Source organism: Caloenas nicobarica, chromosome 6 (genome assembly GCF_036013445.1).
Source record: "Caloenas nicobarica isolate bCalNic1 chromosome 6, bCalNic1.hap1, whole genome shotgun sequence".
Taxonomy (NCBI): Eukaryota; Metazoa; Chordata; class Aves; order Columbiformes; family Columbidae; genus Caloenas; species Caloenas nicobarica.
This window is the reverse complement of record NC_088250.1, coordinates 18,575,315-18,596,937: the sequence shown is the minus strand read 5'-3', so window position 1 is coordinate 18,596,937 and position 21,623 is coordinate 18,575,315. Positions and strand designations below refer to the sequence as shown.

The following is a 21,623-nucleotide window of genomic DNA, read 5'->3' as shown; positions in this document are numbered from 1 at the left end:
TTTACTGTTTTGAGTCCATTCTTATCCTACACATGTCATTTAGATGATAAATTAACTATAATATATTTAAAATTCTTGTTTTTCTTCAATATTCTCTAGCTGGACAGCTGATAGTAGCCATGACTATAAATATGCTTCTGGTAGATATCTGATCTTAAACTTTATAGAACAATTTTGTATTGAGGAATCATATCTATTTTGAGGATTCTGTGTAACATGGTTGTGACTGTGAAAGAATAGCTATCCTTGGTGTCTTTGATCCATTTTTAAATGATGTTAGGATCCGTAGTTATGTATTACGAGCTTAGTGATCAGAAAGCTTTAAACATACCTGTGTGTTTTGCATAAGGAAATGATTGAGTGCCTGTATTTTAGAATTTACTTTTTATTCTGATGAGAGCCTGTTTATCTTTTTACTGGATTTTTATTTTTTTGGTAGGGGGGAAGGTTCTTTTCCCGAGAAAGAAGTAGGAATGGGGGTTAGGAGTAGAAATAGGAGCTGGTGCCTGGGAGTTATTTCCCACTATTGGTGTTATTTTTCTCCCCGTTACTGATTTGGGGCACATGAATATCACCAGAGCATATACATAGCTTGTTCATGGCTTGTTGAACTTTCATGTGGTGAAAATGCATCAGAATTTTGAGTCTCTCTGATAAGAAGATCATGGGGAGTCAGCTGCCATCAAATCTTTAAGGAACGTAGTTCGCAACAAGACTCTAAATGTGCTGCAACTGATCTTTCAGACCTTTCTCAAAATCTTACAGTACCTCTTCATAGTGCTGCTCTGGGAGAGCTCTCAGAGAACATATATGCATATATGATAGAAAAGAAAGAATATTTACATAGAAATACATGTAAAATAAAATACATATAAAAAATAAAATCCAATGCCATAGTAAGTAGTCAAAGTAGAATTTGACTGTTTTAAAATGAATGACCCTGCAATACAGATGGCATTTAATGAACCTTTTGTCAACAGAGCAGATCAAGCAGACAGCAGAGCAAGTTACTCTCAGTAAGTGTAGGTGTAACAGACTGTTGCAGGCATTTTGTTTGAATTAATGAGTAGTGAGGGCTGCAGACTGAACATCGGAAGATGGTTGAGTCTGGCTGTTTTAATAATGATTGAACTTATGACTCTCATTGCGCAATGAAATCTGGATTCCTGACTTCAGCTACATGTCAGATAAGAGAGGGGAGGACAGAGTCTTCTGGGAATTGCTAAGTAACTGTGGTGGTAGTGCCTTCAGTAGTTAAAACCCAACAAAACCAATGAAAAAAATAATCCCTCTCACCTTGTAGAACCTCTCTGCTGATTCCGCTAGGGTTTTCCTGTTGTTTATTTTTTAATGCCTCTTTTGCCTATTGTTGTTCTTGGAAACAGACTAAATTAACAATTCATTTGTCTTTTACTGGGTTCAGATTCTTTGTTTGTGCTGAAAATGCAACATAACTTCAAATGAGCTAGTGCATTGCCTCTGGTACATCTTGGTGTTTGTACGTAGTGTACTATACAGTCCTGCTGAAATTGAAGCCCATTTGATCTTAGGCTGCAAAATCTCGATATTGAATGAAGTTCTATTTTCACTGCAAAGCAATTAAAATCAAGGGAAAATACTAATCAGTAATGATTATCTAACTACAAGAAAGAGAATGTTGTACATAGAATGAAGGCTGTGTTCTTCTTGTGTTCAGCCCTGTTCCCGTTAAAGTTAATGAAAACACATACACCTCCTGGGTAGCAGGGCTCATGGTTAAAACCATTCTCCAGTTATTTATAGTACAGCTTCCATTATACAGCATTCCTGCTTATCAGTCTTATTATAATAAAAAAAGCCACCACAACCCAGAAGCGAACACACAACTACATTTCAATAACAAAACAACTCCACAACTTCATGGAGGGAAGAATGGAGTTTTGAATGGATTAAAGCTGAATTCCCACCGGAGAGCGTGTTTCGGTCTGAGGCAGGGAGCCTGTCCGGGGCTGGCGCCGGGCGCAGGTGACGCCTTTGTGTTGGGTGCCCGGGCGGAAGCCGCGGGGCTGAGCAGGAGGGAGGGGGTTAATGCAGCTGCGCCGTGCCCGGCCCCAAAGGGCAGCGCAGCATCTCTGCGCTCTGCTCCAACTTGTCAGGAGGAGGAATGTGGATGTTGAGGCTGCCTCTGTTATTACAGGTTCTTCTGAAATAGTTATGCAGGTAGTCTCAGAGTCTTGCTTAAAAGGCTGTCTAAAACGTTCAGGATTGTGGAAATTCTCAGCTATCCAGAGGTTATAGAGCCTGCAGCTCATTATGTTAAGATATGTATTAATTGCTTGTGAAATTGATGTCCTCATAAATGGTTGTAATGTATTCCAGGAAAGCGCATTTAGAATTGTCTGTTCTTAGTCCTGAATGACAGAAGGATGTTTGGGCAATTTAAAATTGTGTTACATAGACCAACTGCTTATTTACTTCAACAAGTAATCAAATAAACGTGTAAATTGCACGTGATTAATTGCCCTTGACAGATTTGTGACTTCGTGTGTGTATGAATTGTGGTTTGGTTTTTCTCTAGACGAAACATTAGCAGAAATTTGAACTTGTTGCTGAGGCTTGAACAAAGGCTTGGTACTGAAATGAAAATCTGACAATCTCTCTTTTTTAAAGAGAATAAAGGGTGGAATTCTTCATGATGAGAAATGCAGTATCAACATGATCAATCTAGCAGCATTGCTTTGTAGCTGAAAACATGCTTAAATCCCAAGCCATACAGGTACTGTTTGTGAGTGAAACATCTTTCATATAGTTCTAAGATGAAATTACCCCTGAATGAATAGCATCTTCATTTATCTTCAAAACCTCTATGCTACCAGTGAATCTACTCTTTCCGCATTCTACAACAAGAATTACATTATACCATTAGAGCAGTGTTGTGCTGCAGTGTAAAATAGATTGTTTTGGAGGATGAACGTGGCTTTGCTATAAATTACATTCACAGGTACACAGGAATTTGTTATTTTGTTTAAAATAGTCACAAATATAATTAAGCTCTTAATTTATGTTAAACTACAAATGTGGCCATTACCATAACTGGATTGGGAATTTAATCTGTCACTCACAGAATGATACTGAACAGTTTTCATTTATAACCTTAGACACACTATTTCAGTTACAGGGTCTGCAGCTGTTTGATATGAAAACTGAATTATTCTGTAGATTTGTTCATGGTTTTTAATTTTAAAATGTGTTCCTCCAATAAAGTAGAGAATAACTCTTTTGTTGTCATCACATGTTGTCCTTTGTATGATCATGAAATAATGTAAAAATGAAAACAGAAAATGCCTTTCACTCTTTCTTCACAACAGTATTGTGTGAGTGCTTTTAGAAGTGCTGCTGAAAAAGAGATGGCTTGGAATGGCTTGTTCTTTATTAAAAACTAATCATGAATATATCTTCTTCAAATGAAGTCTGGACTGTGCCATCTGAAAACAGCGTTCCTGCTGTGGGGATGTAAGTTGCGAACTATTTGAGTCTTGGCATAAGTAATTTCATTCTTGCCTCTGATCTCAGAAACTGCAATCTGGATATGATTTACATCAAGTTGTAACTCATTTTTAATGAGTATATGTGTTTGGTCATATGTATTATTCTGAGAGGGAACTGGAGGGGAAGAGGAGAGCGTTGTGATGGAGCTCTGACAGGGTGGTTCGCTGCCTGATGTGTGTTGTGTTTCCAGCTGACGGTGTCTGAACAGCCCTTCCTTAGCTGGGGAGGGCAAAGAGGAAGGGGGCGAAAGACTAAAAATGGCCCCTAAAACAATTAACAGCAGGAATAAATACAAAGCTTCCCCCTCCCTTCTCTTATTCCTTCCCGTTGTACTTTATGCACAGGCATTTTCCGTCCTTGTCATCATAGGAAGACACATGGCATCACTTTCTTGCATTACTTTGAGGGCGGCAGCAGCAGCAGAGATGAGAATGTCAGTCGTGTGAGAAGAGGAGGAAGAGGAGGGTGGGGTGAGTTGCCCCGGGGCTGGCTCTGGGCTTTTGAGCTGTGCTACAGCAGCACAAAGGTGATTGCTCTGATTATTTTTTTAGATAATTGAAATTCAATGTACTGCTTACATTTTGAATTGGAAATTGGCTGGGCTATAAGAAAACAAAACAAGCCTTAAGTTGATTATGTCCTTTAAGCAATGCTGCTGTTGTAAATATACTCTGTAATTCTGGCAAGAGGTGTCACCTGCCATGATTGAAATGAATGGTGGGCATAAGATTGTTGATTAATTTTGTGACAAGTATCACCTCAAAGCTTCCTATCAGTCCTTTTCACGTAGCTGCTGATACTTGGTTCTCTCGCAGCAAAAATACGAACTGGCTTGTTCTGTGCTGACTGACAACACAGTGACTCACGGTGCTCTCCAGGAGGAGAAGGCGGTGAAATGCAAACCGTAGTCCTGTGTGTATGGCAGGAAAGGTGCTGAGAGGCTTTTCTGTGCTTTTTCTTTAATTCACAACTCCCATGCTCTTTCTTCCCTAGTCTATAACAGTAACTATTGAGAAGGCAGGGAAGGACAGACATTATTCATCTGGTGGCACCTTTTTTCCTCCCTCTCCTCTCCTCTCCTCTCCTTCTTCTCATGGACTTGCACCAAGTCTCCACTTCCCTGTCTCCCATCCAAAACAAGGTGCACAGAGACAGCAGCAACTTTGTAGGCTTGGTACTTTCAGTCTCGAAGAAGAGAGGTAGCATTGCTAAAATATATTGTTCGCATTCCTCCCTTCCCAGGTGCCAGAGAGTAGGTGATGCTACAGGTAGAGAGGCTGGAAGAGCGTGAGAGGGGAGACTGTTAGTCTGCAGGGAAGAAAGGCAGAAAGCAGGCATGGGAGAGAAGCTGACGGACCCTATTAAGGCAAATCTTTAATACCTTTATCTGTTTCTCACATTAACCTCATGCAAAGAAAGGACACACTTTGTTCCAGAATTAACTTTGACAAAAGTTTTTGTAGCAGACATTATAATGAATGTGTTACTAAAACTGGACAGTTTTCCAGGCATCTGCTTCAGTCCTTGACCATTGCCGATACTGCACAAGAAATCGGGCCCCTGTTTTTAAAATTACAGAAATGCAAATTATCAGTGGAACGTACGGATAAAGGAGGCACTCCTGCTGATGCCATGGGAATAAACTCAGTTCTTCCCAATCTGAAATTTTGTTCCTCTTGTTTTATGCTGCATTAACTAGTATGAGCCATGAAATTACTCATTCCTTTTAAAAGCCTGAGCATTTTTGTTTGATGTCCTTCAGTTGTAGTGAATTCTGTATATTTATGCTTGAATGAAGTTTCCTTTATTTGTGTAAAGTTTGTTGGGCAGTCATCTCTTGATCTTCTGTAACATGGATAAGGGGAAATAAGAATGTTAATCCCTCCTCTTTATTAATTGATCCAGATAGTTACCTCTTTCGATAGGTGTTAAGCATAAAAATAAAAGTTTATCCTTTCCAGCAGGAATTCAGTTCTCCTTTCGTTGCTTAGAGTTTGTTTGGAAGAGTTGTTTTCAAAGTATCAAGAAACATTTTCAGTGAAGATCTTTACAGTTACTGTGAACTGGAAAGTGTTAGATGAAGTAACATGTACCAGTTTTAGTACAGACATGAGAACTGATTTCCTTGCCCCCCCCTCCATTCTGAAGAACTGCAATTGCTGTACTATTATTGTGTGAGAATCCTTGGTGCTGGAGGAGATCGAGGCCTGCAGTAGTCACCCTGTTTGGTCTGTGCTAGTACAGGTTTGTTTGGTTTTTTTTTTTTCCAAAAGAGAAAAGAGCGGGAAATTTAATACTGTTCTTGGGAATTACAAGCATCTTTGCAAGGTATGACAAGCTGTGCTCAGTTCAGTGTCTTATTTCTAGTCTCGCTGTTACTGCCTTGCTTACCATTTTTGGGTTAATTTTCACAACGGCTTAAATTCAGTTGGCCCCTCTCAGTCCCTTTTTAAGTTGATCAGCTGAATTTATGATGTTAACAATCTCTGATGTACTAGAATAAGCCCAGGCCCTTGATCTTTCAGATTGCTCAGCTTTTGATGCCGTGTCTTTGAAGGGGTGTTGATACCTTCATAAATCTCAGCAGAACTGCACTGGGGTGGTTTCAGCCTTCCATCTCTCTCCCTTCGCTCCAAAAGCGCTCAGAGGAGCTGAGCTTACTCCCATTTGTTGATGGTTTCTCTCACAAGAAAAGCCAGGGTTTACTTGCCTGCTGAAATTATGTATGTGAGGTACCCAAAGGGAAACGAGGTGCTCTGAGCTGGCATAACCAGTGTCGCACTGCATCTTTTATCAGAGTTGGAAGCCATGGCAGTCTGATACCATCTGCACACCAAATGTGCTGGTTCTTGACATTCTACATGAGTGGTCAAAAAGGGAACAAATCCTCCCTTGATCACTGGGCTAAAGTGTTAAATGAGATCAAGACTTGCAAAAATTGGTGCTTTGTCCTATATTCTCTCTGTAGGGTTTCTTCGATCTATGCCAATTTCAACTATTTTGGTAACAGTTCATTGCACTTACTATTTAACATCAGTTATTGTCTAAAATATTATTTATCTAGTTGAGTGCATCAGAAAAAAAAATTGAGGTTTTGAGAGAGTGGATATTTATAAGAATGCATTGGACATGATCCTTGGCTGTCTCTTTTTCTAAAAGACATCACAATTTCCGTAAATATGAAATGCATTCACTAGTTCTCATAAAGTCAAAACCATCTGTGTTGTTAATGCTGATAATTTCCAAAGCCTGTCAGTTACATCAGTGAAAGAATGTAAGTGCTCTCATGGCAGTGCAAATTTTAAGGCTTATTTCTTAGGCTGAGCACTCATAGTTTGGGATAATACTGTCTCCTCTTATCAGTTGACATGTATTTTTTAGTCAACTTGAAGGCTCTCCAGTGGACCATTAGTTTAAGCTGAATCAAGAAATGAGTACTGGCCTACTTCTCTACGTGGTTATTAGTTCAGCAGTGTATATCCAATAAGGATTAAACTTCTCTCGTATTGTGGAACTTTCCTTCATTTTCCTGCAGAACAGTGTTTAAGGAGCACTTAAATTGAATGGGTCATGCTTTGGATACAAATTACAGCTCAACATATTGGTCTTTTAATTCCCTGGACTTCTTAAAGATGTAATAGCAGTTCCTTTTTTTTTTTTTTAAATTAGGTTTATTGTATGGCATTAAATAATTTTATCTTCAACTCTTTCACTGCTCTGTTTTTTCTTGTTTTGTGTTTCATTACTATTTCACCACCCATATTAAAGCTGATCCTAAATACAGACAAAGACTGAAGTGGAACAGCTGTTGGCACGAGGGTGCTGAAGGGGGTTGCTGACCCAGGCCTTGCAGGGCTGCTGGAGGGGCAGCTGCACTGCTCAGTGTTTCTGAACCTTGCAGGAGGACTCCTGGGGCGAATGCAGAACTGGATGCGTTTGTCCAGTTTTAATCTTGAATCATTTTTCAATTTCTCAAGCTCAGTCCTGGTCTCTCACCTATGAAACATTCCATCAGAACTGAAGATGACTATTCCAAGGAAGTTTTCTCAGGTTTTTGGTTTGGCGTTTACTTTAGGGTCTTTATTATGCAAAGTAGTGAGCATATTTATTTAGTTAATATTTGTTCCCACATTAGAGCTCACTTCTAGTTCAACCTCCTCTCTCCTCTTTTATTTACAAAGTGCAAAAGGGGCACATGGACCCCGCATGCCTGCATTTCCAAGATGCCGAAATGGCAACGTATTCTCAATCCCCTTTGCACTAGGCCAGGGGCTGAGCTAGAATTTCCCTGCCAAATGTAATAAAGGTCAGTATTCCCTGGTCTGTGGACGTTTGTTGAGGAGAAGGAGAGAGGGAAAGGTCAGATTCAGATTTTTGATGGAAACTTGGCTGAACTCTTTACACTGAAAATATTTATAGTTTAGTCTCTATGCTGAGGACTGTTTTTCAGAGCTACAAACTGTGTGTTTGGTAGTAACCTTGTACATGTAAGAGCCAGTATACAATACAATGTGCAATAGGCAATAATTTGCTGAAGCAACTCATGTAACCGGAGTGTTCTGTGCTAGTGTCTCATTTTCGACATGCTGACATGAAAAAGTAAAAATAGTTTTTCTATTAACCTCCTTTTGCTTAAATGTGTCTCCGCACTTACAAGCTTTCTAGTCATTCATGCGTTGTCCTAACTCCAGTGCAGTTCAGACTTTTTCTTCTTCTGCACTTGCAGTGAGAGTAGTACATGACAGTTACAAAATGAATCATCTCTAGCTTAATGCAGAATTGTGGAGTTAATTTAGTGCCTTACCGCAAAAGAAACTCATTTGGTAAGCCTAGACCAAATGAAATTTCACATATTTTTGAGATGAAATTCAGCTGCTAAGGATTAAGTAGTATGGTAGAAGTTCACTCCTCCCACACAAAAATGAAATTCTTTGGAGCTGCTGTTTGATGCCGTCGGTTCCACTGTTGAGATGCTGTTGTGAGTTGCTGGTAGAGCTTTCAGAAGAATGAAGTCTGTGTACCTGTTGAGTTAGAGTGTTTTTTTGGTGGGCTAGATTGTGTCAATGTAGCAATGCCATAGGAGTATTTAATCCAAACCAAAGTCTCTGCATTCTTGTCTCTTAATTCTTTCCAAAGACGTTGTGTATGGTGCCACAGTTTGGGCAGAAGACATGATGCACATAACAGTAGCTGGAACAGTCTGGACATTGTTAGGTCCTGCAGAGCCAGCAGGCAAAGGAAGAGATCCTGGACCAAGATGACAGACTGATGCCTTAAATTCCTGTTTAAGAATTAGTCCTTCGGGTATTCTTACTGTTTGCATGGAGTTTGGGATGCTCAGACAGCAAGAGCCTCAATTTTTGGTGGACTCTGATGCGCGCACAGACTTAGAAGTCAGGTGGTCTCAAATGTGGCCAGTGCCTTGTATTTTCTTTGGATGATAGTTGCACCCTTAAGCAGTAACAGAGGTTCTGGTTGAGATGAAGCACCCTAGAGACCAGCTTACTGCTGAACAGTGCAGTATTATGTTGACCATGACTAGTACCCTCTCTTCATACATCTGTCTATCTCCATCTGCATGTGTGTGTATAGTAACATGCTCCCAAGCAGTGCTTTAAGTTAGAATTAGGCTGAGGAAATCAGAAGATGTAGCAACCCAGGTTTCTGGTGGATTTTACAGAGCCTCCACAGTTCTGAGGTGGGCTCATGTCAGCCGTAATCCATGTCTTGTGTAGCAGCTTGTGACCATAGTTCCTTGCTTTAAACCGGGATTTGGATTTGAGTTAGGTCATTTAAAACTGCAAGAGCCAAAGGTTGTAATGGACTGTGTGGTTCTTGGATTTGGTTGGAAAAGGACCAAAGCTTTTGGCATTTTTCCCTGGATTGGGCTAGAGTTTGGGAATAAAGGACTTGAAGAGCACAGAGGAGAGGAGCTGTTTGGGTTCTTTTTGTTTGCTTGATGGATACTACAGAAGCCACAAAATTAGGAATAGGGTTTATACCAGTGTTAGTTCATGCCTTGTGGTGTCATTTAATGCAGAGGTGAGCAATCTCAAGGTTAAGGTTGAGGTTACTGTGATGTCTGTGATTAAAGTCTGAGAATCTAAAGCTGAGAGTGCAGTTTACTGCCAGATGCTGCAATCTGGAGAGCAAGAAGGAGACTCATCTAGAAAGTGCTGTGTTACAGCAGCATTTTAGTTCATGGTGGTAGCTGCTTTGGTGTAGGCTTTTTTCACCTCAAGCCACTGTGAATAAATAGGTATAATTTGGAATCTGCATTTGTGGCCTGTCTAATTGCAAAGACAAAATGAATGATAGGAGTTAGCTGAGTTGTGAGAGACTCTAGAGATTAGGAGGTTACTTATTTGCCATGTTCTGTCCACATTGCAAATATTTTTCTTGATATTTTGGTATTTCAACAGAAACACACTAAGGATTTTGTGATGATGGCAGGTGCTGACAAAGATCAGTATCCTACTGAGAATGCTTTGAATCTAAGGTTACAGATAGAAAGAAACAGTAAATCGGTCACTTACACTCTCCATGATTCACATAAACTAAAGATAATAAATAAGTCCTCCCAAAGCAGACTTGTGGTCTGACAGTATCATAGAGCAAAACTTCTGGCAGCTATTGTAAATATAATGTGAGAAGGTGCTGTGTTTGCCACACTACACAATGTGAACTTGGTTGGCCAGCTTCAGCCAGAAGAAGTAAGTACCATGATTTTCAGGAGGGGCAAAATGTCACTTAATTTTGTACAGCCACAGCACTAATTGTATCTATCAGATACTGCTTCTCTGCTCGTCTTGGAAAAAAACAGTAAAAAAGATGAAACTTCATTAGAAGAATTCCAGTCAATGACCGGATGATAAACACTTGTCTAAGGAAGTTTAAAAAAACCCCTTGTTTTTCTCTTACCTACCCTTCTTTCTTCCTAAAAGCAGCATGCAAGAGCTATACTTCATCAGTGTGTGCTAGGAACTGGATAAAACATTGCCAAATGTATTGAGAAGAACACGCTTGTTTGTCACTGGTATATTAATGCTTTTTAAATGCTACTCTTTGTTTGCAGGCCTTTTTGCAAATGTGCAATCTGCCAATCCGGGTGGTTTGCAGGGCAAATGCCGAGTACATGTCACCATCTGGTAAGTGTGGCCTTCATTTAGATTACTACGTTATACCTCCATTTTGATACCATGGCAACTGTGCCTTGTCTTGCTGATAACAGTCGGTCAGTGCTACCCGGTGTGGGTTGTCTCCCCCACTCCTCTCCAGTGCACTTTCTCCTCTGCAAACAATTAAAACAGTCAAATGCAAAGTAACATTGGCACAAAGTGTAACTGTGCCAGCGACTGCAGTACCTGTCTGTAGCGTTCAGACAGTTTACATGCCTGATGGAAACCTTCTCTTAAATGCCTGAGAGTTGTGTCCTGAAGCAGAAAGATGTGTGTGGCTTTATTCTGCATCCAGGGAATATTCCAGTGAATGCTGTTATATTTTCCCATTGCTGGGGTGTGACCACACTGGAGAAAGATTATCTTTTGTTGCCCGGTCTGGGAGATGATTGCCAGGATGTTGATACAGGAGAAGACTGAAGGGTGCGTTGTCACTGTAAAGGGTGACGGGCGATTTTAAATCTTCCTCTAATCCATGAGACCGTCAGGAAACAAATCCAAACCCACCAACAATAAATTATGAATTTGAAGGCTACAGAGCCTACCTTTTGCTGGAGGTGACTGGTTGCCTAAAATCCTTCAGAGCCCAGCTCCAGAAGGTTTCCTAAAAACCAGAATTGCTGAATGTAGGGTGCAAAGCTCTGGCAATCTTTGCACTCTGTCCCAGATTTTTGTGATGTGAGGAAGTACTTCCTAACCGATGACCTGCCTCTGGCAGATGACTGCCACATGGAAGTGCCAGTCAGTACCTGTCTGCCAGCTGTATGGGTTCTGCTGCTGCCACTGGTATTTTGGTTAAAGCAGTGGAATTAAGCTGTTTTTAAAATAAAAGTTGCCTGGCAGCAGTGAAAAAACAACAAAATATGGTGGTATCTAAATTATTTGTTAGTAAATAAAGGTAGCTTTGAAATGCTGAATCCATCCATGGAGGAGCATCTTGCATATGCAGGAGCAGGACTGGCGACAGTTGCATGCTCTCACTTCTTTGCTGCTCGCACCCCATGCCCGCAGTTGCTGGCACCTGATGTTGTAGTGTGGGTCTGAACGCTTCCTCCTTCTGCTGTAAACAAGGAGCGTGAGGGAAAATGATCCTGCTTCAATTTTAAATGTAGGTGGAAGTAGATGTATTCTTTTTGCCCTTGCCCCATTTCCTTTCTTTATGTTTGTTCTTTAAAGATAATTCAAACAAGGTTTTTATTTGTTCCCCTCTCCCTCCCTATCACCTTCTGTCTCACAGCAGCAGCAAAGATCTGCATCTCTTTGTTTAGGGGGAAGGTTATTTATCTCCTAGTCATTGTAATGACAAAAACCATTCTGAGGGATTCAGAAGTACAATACCACAGGATTGTATTGGTGTGTGAAGTACAGTTGGACTGAAACCGCTGAATTCTGCAGCACACCAAGGTCTGCCTTTCCTTCTGCAACATGCAGTGTGTGGATGCAGACGAAGCCTTTGTTGGTGTGGTGCACTTCATTTATTACCCTTAGGCTGATTGAGACAGTGAGGAGTGAATCTCATGGTACAAACCATGACTGAATCTTCAGTTAACCTGAACCGTGTTTGGGTTTTTTGTTTTGGTGGAAAGAGTGAATGTGTTGCCAATAACATATTTGGAGTCAGGCAGGTACTGATCTTGCTCTGTGAGCTGTCTGTCAAGAGCAGAGTTTTCCCACAGCAAGAAGCGGAAAGGTAAGAGTGTGCTGTGCCCCACTGCACTGGGCAGGCTCATTTACTGCCTTGGGGCATGAGGATGTTCTGAGTAATACAAAACATCCAGCATTTATCTCCATTTTATTGACAATTTCAATCACGTAAGTAATCCTTAAAGATTTAGTCGTAAATTTAAGGTCGTTGTTTGCCAGTTGTATTTGGATGAGGGTTTTCAGAGTGATCAATGCAGTTAGGGTGGACCGGAGCAGGATCCCTAAGCTTCACATGTTGAGAGCTGGGAAAAAGGGGTGTAAGGCAAATTCTGCCATGCGTTGTTGCTTGCTGTGTGTAACAGGGCTTCCCCTCTGACTGCTTTAAAGCTTTGGCTCAGTTCTGTGTGTAAGAATAGTTACCAAGCAGAGAAGGTGGTCCATACAGACTTGGCAGCCCTTCACACTACCACCAGTTCCATCAATGACACAGTTCTTTCCCAGTTTCCTTTTGAGGACTATTTTTCAGCCCTGCTCCATGCTGGACCCTCAGGACTCAGCTTCATAGACTGAACGTTGAGCCTTACCATTTTTAAGCTTTAACCCCGTTTAGCTTCCATGATGATGATGCAGCTTCTTCCCCCTCCCAGCCCCCAGGATCATGAAGCAGTGGGTCTCATACTGAGAACCTTTTCCCGACCCCAGGACCGTGGGGGCTTGAAAATGTCGGGTTGCAACTGGAGGGTGAAGACTGGGGCAGCCAACATGAGCCGGCTGGCCCGGTCCTTGGAAATCTGGAGGACTGGAGGAGGGAGAGTCGAGATCCTGCCTGGTTGCATGTGCGTTTGCACTTCCCCCTGCTTGCTTTTCTGGGCACAGTGCCACATCTCCTGTCAGCCTTTCGGCAGCTCTTTCCCTGCCAGTGGGTTAGCAGGGAGGGTGGGAATGCATCGTGTCATAAAACTAGCCAAGGGCTCTGTCTGCTCTCCTGGGATTTCCCAGCTGTACTTCAGAGAAATGTTGAATTAAGTCTTTCCAGCAATGCAAAATCCATTATTAAAGTACAAGTTGATAGATCTCAGTAACTTCGAATTACACAATTGCAAGTCTTGTATGTAAAAGAGGCTCAGGAGGAGGAAGAGCAGGAGGAAGATGTTTGTTGATACAAATGTTTGCTGGGTGAGCTATGTATGTTAGAGCTTTACCTGTGCTCATTTGAAAAAAACTGATGTTCAGGTGTACCTGCAATATGTAATTGCTTTGAAAATTGCAAATTACGTTTTACAGGTACAAAAAGCTCTTACTAAAATCCATTTCTCATTTTACAGGCAAAGTACCGTTTATTCATGTGGGAAATCAAGTCGTATCTGAACTCGGGCCCATAGTCCAGTTTGTAAAAGCCAAGGTAACAGTACATTTTTTCATCAATTAATGAATAGCATGTTAATCTTCCTTAGCATTGTGCTGATTTGATTTGCTCTTCCAGAGTGTTACTTAATTTGTTAAAACAAAATAGAAATATAGTGCCATTTTAAAATAAATATATCCTGGAGCAGGAGTTTGTTGGGCTGGAAATGTTTTTCTTTGTCATTTACTCAAGTTCTGGCAGTAAATTCTATGTGGGACAGCTGCATACCAGGGCCAGTTTCTGAGACTGTTATTCTACATGCCCTCTCTCTGGGTCTCAGAACGTTTAAACTCCGAACTGATTGGTTTAAATCCTGAAGTGTCAGATGCTGTTCAATTTTGCCTTTGCTTCTCCCCCGCCTCATATTTTAAAAAATAATGTATTTTCACTGAGCAGTTGACATAAATTTGTGTTTACTTCTTGTCGCAGAGATACACTATCCAGGAGACTGTGTGCTCAAACTGTGTTCATCTATAACCGATAATAATCTACATTTCCTGTGGACTAGCAATGTTACATTACTATGATTGCTTTTTAATTCTAAAGGGCACTATGTAAAAATTGCATATGTAATCTGTTATTGAACTATGTAAGAGATAGGATTGGAGCCAAAGCTCATTGACTTCAGGGGTCCTTGGGTCAGGCATTGCTGAATATTCCAATATCCTTTCTTACATGTGTGTCTCTTTTTTTCGCTTTTCCCCATTAGGGCCATTCTCTCAGTGATGGGTTGGATGAAGTCCAAAAAGCTGAGATGAAAGCCTACATGGAATTAGTCAATAATATGCTCTTGACAGCGGAGGTACAGCAAACTATAGTAACTCCACACACTTGCATAAGTGACTATAGGCAAGAAAGCTTTAGGGTTTTTTCCCTGTATTGGAAATACTGCTTGTTCTTAGATTAGGTCATCAACTTCTGAGGTGAAAGGAAGCAGGAATAAATTCTCTGTACTCTACGGATTGCTTGCTGAAATGTTCTGTAGAAGCAAGCCACCGGTGTGATTGCCCTGATCTGCCTGAAGTGTGTCCTGTAGCTGCAGAAGTAACCGATTTCCACAGACAGAAAATGCCGGTGGTTCCTGGGGTCCCACCCCGCAGCTGGTTGGGCACCCCGCTATCTCCTGCCACAGCGTCGTGCTCGTGTGCCCAGTGGGAGGCTGGGATCCCCTGCGGTTGGTGCCCGTGGCCAGTTGAGGTGACACTGTCCCAGTGTGGGAGCCGTGCTGGACATGCTGGCAGGCTGCTGGGGGCTGGTGACCTTTGTGAGTGGGGCTTCTGTCTCGGCTTGGTCCTGGTGCTGGCAAAGTAAGGACTAGCAACCGGGCTTTTGCCCTCCTGTTTTAATTTGTTTTCTGCATTCAGAGGCCTAACAGGAGGAATGAAATGGAGATTTAATCTAATATAGCAAATAAAATTCTGCTAGTGAGAAATGATTGTCTCTGTATTCTGCTTTATTAGGAAGTTTTAGAAAGTGTTCTTTCTGTTCCTAGCTCTATCTCCAATGGTGTGATGATGTTACAGTAGAGGAGGTGAGTGGTTCTGCAGCATTTGTCTTAATTAAAATTTAATGAGAAAACACTTTTGCTCACAATTTTAAGTCCCTACTCATAAATGAAACATTGAGGTTTCTACCATTAATGATACAGTCTTTTCAGTTTAATTTTGCTTGCATACACATTTTAGGGAAGTTATGTCATTACTGGAGGTAGCTGACTGCAAAATAGATACAGGGTTTGTATATGTTTCTAAAGTAGTAGGTTTAAATGGTTATGCTGAAAACTGTAAACTCTGTGCAAATAGTTACAGCATATCATGCAACTCCTTTTTTCTTTTTCAGCTCTCTTTCTGATAGAAATATGTGAATATTAGTTATTTTGTGCATAGAGGTATCTGTATTTTCTTCTATGGTAACACAGTACCTTTCCGTTTCCAAACAAAGATTACTCACCCGAGGTACGGCTCCCCTTACCCCTGGCCTCTGAACCGCATTTTGTCCTACCAGAAGCAATGGGAGGTAAGGCGGAAGATGAAAGCCATTGGGTGGGCTGGCAAGACTCTTGACCAGGTCAGTATGAAAAGTGACGCTTATTTCTTTATCATGCTGGTTTGGTTTATTTTTATTTTTATTTTATTATTTTATTTTATTTATTATTTTATATTTTATTTTATTATTTTATTTTTTTAAGATTTGGAGAGTAAAACTTTCTTGAAATAGATGTACTAAAAAAATATATTCTGTACTTAAAACATTATCTGAAGTCATGTATTTGCCTTCAGCAGCAATAAATCTTAAGTTATGTGCAATGTGATGGGGTGGGAGGAAGGATGTTTTACCATGCGTGTACATCTCTGCTGATGTTAGTTTAGGCTGGAGTCCTGAAACAGATTGTAAGTTATGGCCCCCACTTCCTGCATGGCACTTACAGGCTTTGCACAATTGTGGCTTCCCTTCTCAGAGGTCTAAAAAAAAAAGCAAAGCAGTTTTAAGGTATAAGTTAGTACCTTTCATTAAGCTAAGTTATAAATGTTATGGGAAGCACTTAATCAGAATTGCTGTACATCGAATGTTAGATTAAGTAACACTTACCTACCTGTCTACTGTGTAGATCTGACTGACTTTAACAGCTTTTGATGTTCCAACATTATATGTTTCTTGTTCCCACCGTCAGTGCAAATACAGTAAGGAGGTTATTTTTTTGCAATGTTGGTATTTCCTGATGATATGGATCTTTTATCTCTTGTATGTTTTGATAGGTGCTTGAAGATGTAGATCAGTGTTGTCAGGCTCTCTCCCAGAGACTAGGAACACAACCATATTTCTTCAATAAGCAGTAAGTTAATCTCTACCGAAATATTACATCCAGGAGTATGAGATATAGATATATATCCACACACACGTATATATGGAAAACTCCCATTTTATTTCAATTCTACATGATTTGTTGCAGAAATACAAATGTGTCACTGGACTATAAACATGACATTTCAGAAATAAGTAATCAAAGATTTTAAAATGAAAGTTTCTGTGGCTTTTTTAAAAAATTTATGATTTAGTTTTACTCCTGCTTGTCTTCTCTACAGTGTAGCACGACTTAAATAGGCTGCAAATGTACACACTTATGCAGTTAGTTTCTTATTAAAAAAGATACATTTAAAGCTTTACTTGTATTTCTTTGGTAACTTTCTCTCCTAGGGGAGAGACCACTTGCTTGTCTTGCCCATCTTAACACCGAGGCAGCTCTGAATGGAGTTAGCGTGAGGGTACCTGTGACTTTTAAGAACTGGGGGAGCAGGTAGCCTACTGTCCATAAAGGATCAGTTGCAAAGTGAAAGCTGAGATTCACATTCCCAAGGGAGAAAAAAGGAGCAACCTGCCATTCATGGGATGTCTTGCGCTTTCACCTGTTTCTGCCAATTGCAAAATGCCTTTTTTTGTTCTTTTTCTTCCTTCAATAATTCAATATTTTTGAAATGTTACAGATTTAAGTAACATCACTCTAGCTGCCTCTTGTCCCTGTGCATAGGCCAGACTAGAAATGCTCAGGTCTGGACTTCAGTTAACTACATTTGGACAGGAAGAGGTCTTCAAAAGACAGCATATGGTCTTGGTGATTTTTCTGTGTCTTTGCTGCTTTATCTCTTCCAAGTTGAGACTAGGTGGGTCATGTAAATTGATTTGATACAGAAATATGCATTATAGAAGACAAGTTTGAATTCTTCTTTATTATGAATTGCATCTTCTCAAATCATTCTTAAAGATAGTATCTCCTAAATTGTAAAGAATTATAGCTTGGGGATTTTGTTTTTTGTTGTTTGTTAACCAGGCTTTCTTGGTACAGTTTCAGCCTTGAAGATTTTTAGCTGTCTGAAATACTACTAAGAAAGAATGTGTTCTTAGTTCAGTATTTTTCAGTCTGTGACTTCTGGGAGTCTGTAGGAGGTAAAGATTTAAATTTGCTGTACAAGGGCCCACATCTCCACTGGAAAGTTCCCAGGCATCCACAAGTAGGCAAAAAAAATTATCAGTTAGAAAACTGTCATGCTGCTTACCTTGAACACCAGTAAAGGAGTCTTAAGGTATTAATATATTTGGGAAAAAAAAAATGCACATGGGCTACATATATACCAAGGTCCAAGATGACTATTCAGGAGACTTGTACCTAAAATAAGGTAGGACTGAAAAGATTCAATAGACCACTCTTTCCCAAAAGGTCCATTTTCTTCTGTGGACTCCCCTTTTAAAAGAGATGTTTCCAGCTGCTGTCACCCTGGAGCTCCTTTTCTTATTGGTTGAATAGTTCCCAACTATTGGAAACCACAAAATGAGAATAGGGGTTTTATGTTTGCTTTTTGTTTTTTTTTCCTTTTCTCCCTGCTCCTTCTTTTTTTTCCTTTGTGAGATAAGATCTTTTCTTTAATATATATACATCTACAGAGGAAAAAGAAAACCTCCCAAAAAACTGATAAGCATTTGCCCTTGTTATAGAACTAAAAGGTGGAGCGTGGTTTGATATTAGCTCAGTAACTGTCCCTTCTAAGAAGTGTTGTTTCCACATTTCTAAGCTACAAAAAAAGCAAATAAAGATGCCATACTAAGAACTAGCAGGATTCTTACGTACTGTATACACAGTTTTCATGCATTTGGTAAGTTCAGTGTCGCCTGATTTCTTCCCAATTCATAGACTGTGTGGCTGTCTAAAAATTTGTTCAGAACAGAAGAGTTTTTCTTGATCAGGTCTTCCCTTCCTGAACCTCTGTTCTTTTTTTTCTGTTTTTACAGACCAACTGAATTGGATGCTTTGGTATTTGGACACCTGTTCACAATCCTTACTACTCAACTGATCACCGATGCACTCTCTGAAAAAGTGAAAAACTACAGTAATCTCACAGCCTTTTGTCGGCGAATAGAGCAGCAGTACTTTGAGGGTCAGGATAAAGACAGCTCTGCAGCTGTCGCAGCCAGGTCTGCCAAGAGGTCCTTACTGAGATAAGCGTGCTGTGGGGTGCGTTTCAGTTTGGGGGTTTGTTGTTCAAGGGACTGATTTTGAGAATGGAAATGTGTGTTAGCTTTTTGAAGCTGCCAAATCATTCTAGAGCAGGAAAGATCTCTAAATGCAGTTTTTGTGTTGTAGAATATTCTGTGCACACTTAACCTGAAATGACTGTATGGGCACTTCCATGTTAATAGACTGTACGCCACTTAACTCTAAAGTGACCTTGGAAAAATATTGCATCTATATTAAAAAAATAAAATACTTTAAAAAGTTTCTCTCTGATCTTTCTAAATGCCTTTCCTACTAAGTTTTACGTATTTGTAATTAATGTCTGTGTAGTTAATGAGTGGGATCCCGTTGGCAGGACACCTAGAAGACAGTTGTATGGTAAACTAGTTAGAATTATTAAGCTGCAAATGAAAGGACTCATTAGAGATTATAAGTTTACCTGCCGCAAGCAAAATGCATTCAGGAACCGGGTGATGCAAATGTCTTGGAGCTCTGCAGCACACAAGTGATGTGATTTTCTTCAGTCAGTTCTTTGTGTCAAAGCAGCTCCTGGCTGTCATTACTTCTTCTTATGTGTGTCCTCCTGCTGCTTTTATTTCTTGTTCACCTTTGGTTTTTTAGATGTACTTTTTTTTTTCCCCCTTCTTCTTATGATTTCTCAGTTTTAATCCTTAGCTTGTCTTGCTCTTTGTTTAAGAAATGAATTTGCTAGGTAAGAGTCTGTCTTGCTCTTTCCACTTCCAGTATGTTAACATTGCTTCTGAACGTTGATGTACTTGCTGGGGTGGTTCTGTAGCAAAAGGATGCAGTTTGAGCCCGTGGCTGTGTTGTGGTTTAACTGCAGCTGGGAATCAACACCATGATAGCTGCTCTGTCACTTCACCCCCACCACCAAATAGGAGAGAGAATTGAAAAGGAAGATAATAGAAAGAGGAGATAAAAACAGTTTAATAAAATTTAAAAAAAAATTATATAATGAAAATAGAATATAAAAGATAGTGCAATTCCTCACAAACTCTGTCCACACCCAGCAGCCAGTCCCGGGAAGAGGGAGAAAGAGCACCCTGGTCCCAAACAGGTGATCCTGGGGAGAGGCAGAGAGAGAGAGAGAGAGAGAAAGACCCCCAAAAGGCAGAAAGGCCCAACAGCCAACTGCAAAATGGTAAAATGGGAAAAGGCCGAATTAAAGGAACTCCCAAACAGAACTCAGCTGGAATGAAGCAGAACTGGAAGAGGTCCTCCAGCCGGAACACCTAACTCTCCTTAAATATGAAGCATGATGCTAATGGCATGGAATATTCTCATTGATCAGCCTGGATGTCAGTCAAAATCTGATCCATCTATGCCTCCCTTCCTAGCTGCTGCCTCACACCTGCAAACAGCTCAGAAAAGTCCTTGGCTCCCAGAAAACAACCAAAACCCATTAACTCTGTCCCTGAGGTGTTAATCTTCTTTTTCTCAAACTAAACCCAAACAATAACTGTGCTAGCTATGAAAAAGTTTCTAGCTGCATGAAGAAAAATCAACTCTTTTAGTCAAACCAGCCCAGGCTGGCATGTCACGGTCCTTCTGCCTCTGTATTATCCTGTGGTACATGTAGGCACAATAATACAGCAGTAAACAAAGAAATATCATTGTGGTGCTCCAAAAACCTCGGCACTGTGGAAGGTTTGCAGGGAGAGTGCCTGTGTGTAGGCAAGATCTCGATCTGGCAGGTATTTCTTCAAATGCATTAACCAGCACCACTCTCTTCTGCCTTGTGAGTTGTACTTGGCGCTTTTCCAAAAGTGCCAACAACCCCAGGGATGTGCTGCTGGCAAAAAACAGTCCTCACGCACTCGGGAAGTCCTGGACACAACCAGCAATCAGCTCAGGCTGTTTGGCTTGTTGGAACCATTGTGTTTTCTTGCTATGAAATATATTAATTTGACTATACTGTGTCAGAATACTTAATGGCTTGACCGGGTTATCCAACGGTCATGAGATTTTTGGCTACCATTTCCTTCTCTCTTAAAAACTGAACAGAAAGGTGCCTTGGCCTGGCCAGGTGTCTCTTGACTCTGGCTGATGCGCCGCTCCTGCTCCCCCACACCGGCTGCGGGCACCCCGCTTGTCAGCTCAGCCGGGAAACGGAGCTGAATTCTTACGGCCTGCTCTTTGATACAGGAGACCTGCTGGAGCCTTGGCCTTTTATCAAATCACTCTTGCAAGGAGAGGAAAATTGCCCTTGTCCTGCATTTCAGTCTTAAAATTTCACACGTGTACGTTAAATGTCTTTTCAAACTAAAACCCATAAAACTCTCGACTGCTTAGTGACAATTTCTGCTGTCGAAGCAGTCTGCAGCTGAGAATCCAGATATTTCTTCCCAACCTCCTTTTCTGCATTAATGCAACTTCTGGAAAGACTGGAAAATAATTTGTTGTGGGTTTTTTTTTGGTTTGAAGAGACTCTTATGATATACACTCCTTTGAGAGAAAAATACTGTCTAGTAGTCTCTAAAACTAGCAGTGTCACAGTGATGGGGAAATCCTGTGTGAACACTGAAGTATCTTAATCCAGAGGAATTAAACTTGCCTTTTATCTCTTTCTATTTACAGACCATCATTTCGAGTAAAGACTTTAACCTAGCTTCTATGGTTTGAGCAGTTCTTTTGCTACCAGTAGACAAAACTACAGTAGTAATTTACCTAATGGATTTCCAAGCCCACATATGCACAGCCATTAACTTACATGCAGTCTGAAAAAGTGCAAGTGGGCATGTATTTCTCCTCTTTCAAGGCTGCAGTGCCCATTAGCCAACTTTTAACCAAATTTTAGCTGTTGCTTTGAAACAGCATTGAATTAAAACATATTTTTATATTT

General features: G+C 40.5%; 1 protein-coding gene across 1 annotated transcript in view; it reads left to right on the top strand.

Annotated features, from left to right (window-relative positions):
* MTX2 (metaxin 2) overlaps window positions 1–19,024 on the top strand; it is a 35,300-nt gene extending 16,276 nt beyond the window's left edge. Inside the window, exons 4-10 of the mRNA XM_065637835.1 lie at window positions 10,604–10,676; window positions 13,676–13,752; window positions 14,465–14,557; window positions 15,248–15,286; window positions 15,697–15,822; window positions 16,512–16,588; window positions 18,538–19,024. Coding sequence (XP_065493907.1) covers window positions 10,604–10,676; window positions 13,676–13,752; window positions 14,465–14,557; window positions 15,248–15,286; window positions 15,697–15,822; window positions 16,512–16,588; window positions 18,538–18,748 — 696 coding nt within the window. The 3' untranslated portion in view covers window positions 18,749–19,024. The remainder of the gene's footprint in view (window positions 1–10,603; window positions 10,677–13,675; window positions 13,753–14,464; window positions 14,558–15,247; window positions 15,287–15,696; window positions 15,823–16,511; window positions 16,589–18,537) is intronic.
* The last annotated feature ends 2,599 nt before the right edge of the window (window positions 19,025–21,623 follow it).